At 53.9% G+C, this 3,907-nt stretch overlaps 1 protein-coding gene across 1 annotated transcript in view; it reads left to right on the top strand.

Annotated features, from left to right (window-relative positions):
• Positions 1 to 926: 926 nt before the first annotated feature.
• UBE2Q2 (ubiquitin conjugating enzyme E2Q family member 2) overlaps positions 927 to 3,907 on the top strand; it is a 37,739-nt gene continuing 34,758 nt past the window's right edge. Inside the window, exons 1-2 of the mRNA XM_015566179.1 lie at positions 927 to 1,091; positions 2,394 to 2,498. Coding sequence (XP_015421665.1) covers positions 927 to 1,091; positions 2,394 to 2,498 — 270 coding nt within the window. The remainder of the gene's footprint in view (positions 1,092 to 2,393; positions 2,499 to 3,907) is intronic.

Here is a 3,907-nt window from a genome sequence, read left to right as displayed (position 1 = left end):
TTTCACAGGGGTTGCCTAAGACCATTGGAAAACACATCTATCATTACGTATTGTTTTTGTGATTAATCACTGTGCTTTCATGATGTTCAATTTGTAACCATGAAATTGGGGGTCCCCACAGCATGAGGAACTGCATTAAAGGGTCGCGGCGTGAGGAAGGTTGAGAACCGCTGGTTTAGAGACCCTCCCCCCGGGTGTAAACTAGCCAGTAAACACACAAACCCTCTTATTTGTGTCGATAAGTCATGACTCTCGTGCGTGAGTGGCTGTTCGCCGGCTGCTTGTGGTGGAACCTTTCCCTTAATTAAACTTCTGCTCCTCATTGCCCAAACCTCCCTCCCCCGGGAGCGAGATACTGAGTTTTAAAACGTTAGAGCTTCGGGCTCACGGGAGAGGAAAGGCTCATCTCAGTAGCTGGGCCCTGGAGCCGGGCGCGTCTCCGTGTTTCTGTGGCGTAGATCTGTGTGCCCCCATGAGGGCGCACACAGGGAAGCTCCGTGAGGACCCTTCTCTCACATACGCACGTGGGGGTGTCCTCGGGGCGGACGAGCACTTCGTTTGGAAATGCTTTGCAGTAATTTTTCACGGGAACTAAACCGGGGCTGTCAGTTTTGTGTGTTTCTAGTCTGACACCGACAGGAAGTAGCCCAGGTAGGTCACACGGAGGACAAACGAACGAAACCTGACCACGGCCTTGTCTCGGGCCGGCCCTCCTGGCCGGCCACCTTCCTAAAGGAAACGGGGGGAAATGCTGGGAACGACGGCCGCTAAGTGTCCTTCAGGCCGAGGCGTCCTGTGTTCATGCATCGGACCCGTTTGTAGTGTAGTCGGATTCCTAGTCCCCCCCCCAGCCCCCCCGCCACTGGGGACTGAGCCCGGAACCCGGCTTGTGCCCTGACTGGGCTCCCCGGGTGTGTTCCACTGGAATGTGGTCACCTGACACAGTGGTCTGGCCTGTTCCAGTGTGTGACGAGGTGTCTCTGTCACAGGAGTCCTACCCAGCCTCCTCACCAATATGGTTCGTGGACTCTGACGACCCAAACCTGACGTCAGTTCTGGAACGCCTAGAAGATTCTAAGAACAACAGTTCGGTAAGAAAACAGGTCCTGCTCCTTCCTCTTTTCCTTCGTGAACATTAGGGAACTGCTTTTCCTGTCAAGAGTCTATAACTGCACTAAATCCAGAGAGATACAAATGAAAAGTGTTTTATATAGAGAGAAATGCAACTTTCCATCTCACAAAGAAATTAAAACCTATTTTCCTTTTTTATAAAACTGATGAGTAACATTTGTGAGAGAACTAGTAAAAGTTAAGGGGAACATAAAAATCTCCCGTAGTTTCTCTGCCTGCTAGAACAATTGTTGACATGGTGTGTTTTTTTTCCTTTCTGTTTTTCTCCCTTGTAGTGAAATACATGTACTCATACATATGTTTAAATAGTTGAGGTCATATTCTACATAGTTTATATCATTTTTTAAAGTTAATATTATTACTGTATTTTCCCATGATGTTATAAAGTCCTTATAGAAAATATCAGTCATTCTTTACAGGTGACATGATTATTTACCTGGAAAAAAATCCAAAGGAACCAACTGAGAAGACATTTTGAGGTGACTGGTTAAAAGTGCTGTTATATGAAAAATCAGTGGTTCCCCCAAATACCAGCTTTAATCATTTAGAAAGTATTTTGTTGACGATTACAATTAAATTATTAAAAAAGTGAACTACCTAGGAATAAACTTAGATGTATCAAGAAAACTATAATAATTTGCTGAGTGGAATAAAGGTAGTATGTTCCCAGATGAGCAGACTTCATATTATAAACGTTAATTATCTCCAGCCCTGCATATTTTTGTAGTTTAGACGCTCAAGTGCCGAGAGTTTCCGCAGAAGATTCCACTTCACCGTCACCGGTGAGAGGTTTGGTTTTCATTTCACAAACGCGAGGCTCAAGCCAAGGCAGTTGGACACCCTGTCTGTCGCCTGTCGCCAGGGCCCAGGACTGTGGTGACCACACGTGCCTCTGCGTGTAAATGACGGTGACCGGGCAAGGCACAGCTGTGACCCTGTGCAGCCACCGCCTTTGTGTTGTGGCCTAAATCACGATGAACGTGCTCGTCTGAAGTGACGGGTTTCCGGACAAGAAGTGAGCAGCTGGGAGTGGACAGTGCCGGCGGCCCTTCCTCTCCGCTTGCCGCGTGCTGCTGGGCCCTCTGTAGGGCTGCCCGCGGCCCGTGGGACTCCTACCTGGCCCCGCAGCACCCTCCGCGTCCTTCTCTTGGGGCTGCAAGTGGCGGCCGCTATCTTCTTCCGCTCCTGCTGGGGGTTCCAGGGGTAGCGTTGCTGTGTCTCCAGGGCCTCTAACCCACGCCTCTTCACTGACTGTTTTGTAGCTTCGTCAGCAGCTGAAGTGGTTGATCTGCGAGCTGTGCCGCTTGCACGACCTTCCCAAGCACCTGGACGTGGAGCTGCTGGATCAGCCGCTGCCCACGGGCCAGGTACGTAAGCTCCTCCCATCCCATCGCGCCGGAGTCATGGCCTCAGGGGAAGGAGCAGGGCGCTTCCCTCACTGACTGTGCGGCTTATTGGGAGGTCGTTTCTGTGTTGGATGTTTGTCGGCTTTGCTGGAGGCACCGCACCTCTCCCTTTTGGAGCTGCTGGCATTCCCTGTGACAGACAGACCGCCCGCCCGCGCTCACCTTCGTGGCTAGTGTCCCGGTTCCACCCCTGCTCTTGCGTCCTTCGCCTGCAAGGCCGCCCGGCAGGCGCCCCCAGATGGCGTCTCCTCCACGCAGTGTCCTGGGAGCCAGTAGGATGTGGGAGTGTCTCCTGTGCCGAGCGCCTCGCCCCGGAGCCCGCGGCTCTGCCCCGTTTCGCGGCGGCTCTCTGAGCTGGCGGCACACTGCCGCCTTGGTCTGCTCTGCCCGCTCTGCCTGCTCTGCCCGCGTGGTCTGTTGTTCGCTGACCTGGCACCTCTCTGGGCTCACCGTTCACTTTTTGCCCGAGTGGCCCTCAGGCACAGCCCCGGGGAGGACGGAAGGCTGGCACACTTCCGAGCTCTCCCTTCGCAGGGGGTGGTCGCACGTCGGCTTCACTCTCGGTTCTGCTGCTCATTACCGGTCACTGTGCAGCAACCTCCCATCCAAAATGGGGTGGTAGGGTGCCTGTGTTTTGGGGGCTCCGAAGGTGACACGGTGCGTGGGGTGTGCAGGAGATGCCCAATCATTGAACGGCTTAGTCGGTCCGCACGCTTGACTGGTGGTTCGGCCGAATGTGGAATCCGGGTGGGAAATACTGTCCTCGGGTGTTGGACTGCGCGGCCGGCGGTGCTGGGAGCGATGTCCTCTGAGCCTCACCCGTCTCCGTGGGAGCCCGAGGCCTGTCTCTTCCGAGGCGTCAGCCGCAGGCGTAGTTAGGTCTTCTCACTGTGCCTGCGCTCAGCACGGACGGCCTTTCACGTCGGACTCTGGGTCTTCTCCGGGGGTGAATGTGTGTGTTTCCTCTGGCTCCTCTCCTTCCGTTTTCTTTCGTTTTTCGTTTGGAAGTGCCTGCTCGTGGGATTGTAGACCGCTCTGAGTCTTTGTATCGTGGATGCTATGTCTCTGTTCTCTCTCTGTCTTTTCATTTCAAATTCTAGAAAATTTTCTTATCTTTCAACGTTTAGAAATGTTAGGAGGCCAGCCATCATGTTAAGTGTTGTTTTGGGTGTTTACTGCTGCTGAGCCAGTTACCCGGGACCCGATGGCCTAAAACAGCTGACTCCACGCCCCGCGGTGGGTCGGGTGACTGGAAGGAGCTGCTGCTGGCCTGGCTTTGCAGTCAGACCGGGCTGGGCTGGGGCCCTGTGGACACGCTGCCCGGGGGTGTCCGCAGGGCTTCTCCCTTACGCCGGCTGCCTCGGGGCTCC

The sequence above is a fragment of the Myotis davidii genome, unplaced genomic scaffold (assembly GCF_000327345.1).
Source record: "Myotis davidii unplaced genomic scaffold, ASM32734v1 scaffold1622, whole genome shotgun sequence".
In the NCBI taxonomy this organism is placed as follows: Eukaryota; Metazoa; Chordata; class Mammalia; order Chiroptera; family Vespertilionidae; genus Myotis; species Myotis davidii.
The sequence above is the reverse complement of the archived record's forward strand: the minus strand, read 5'-3'. Positions and strand labels throughout refer to the sequence as shown.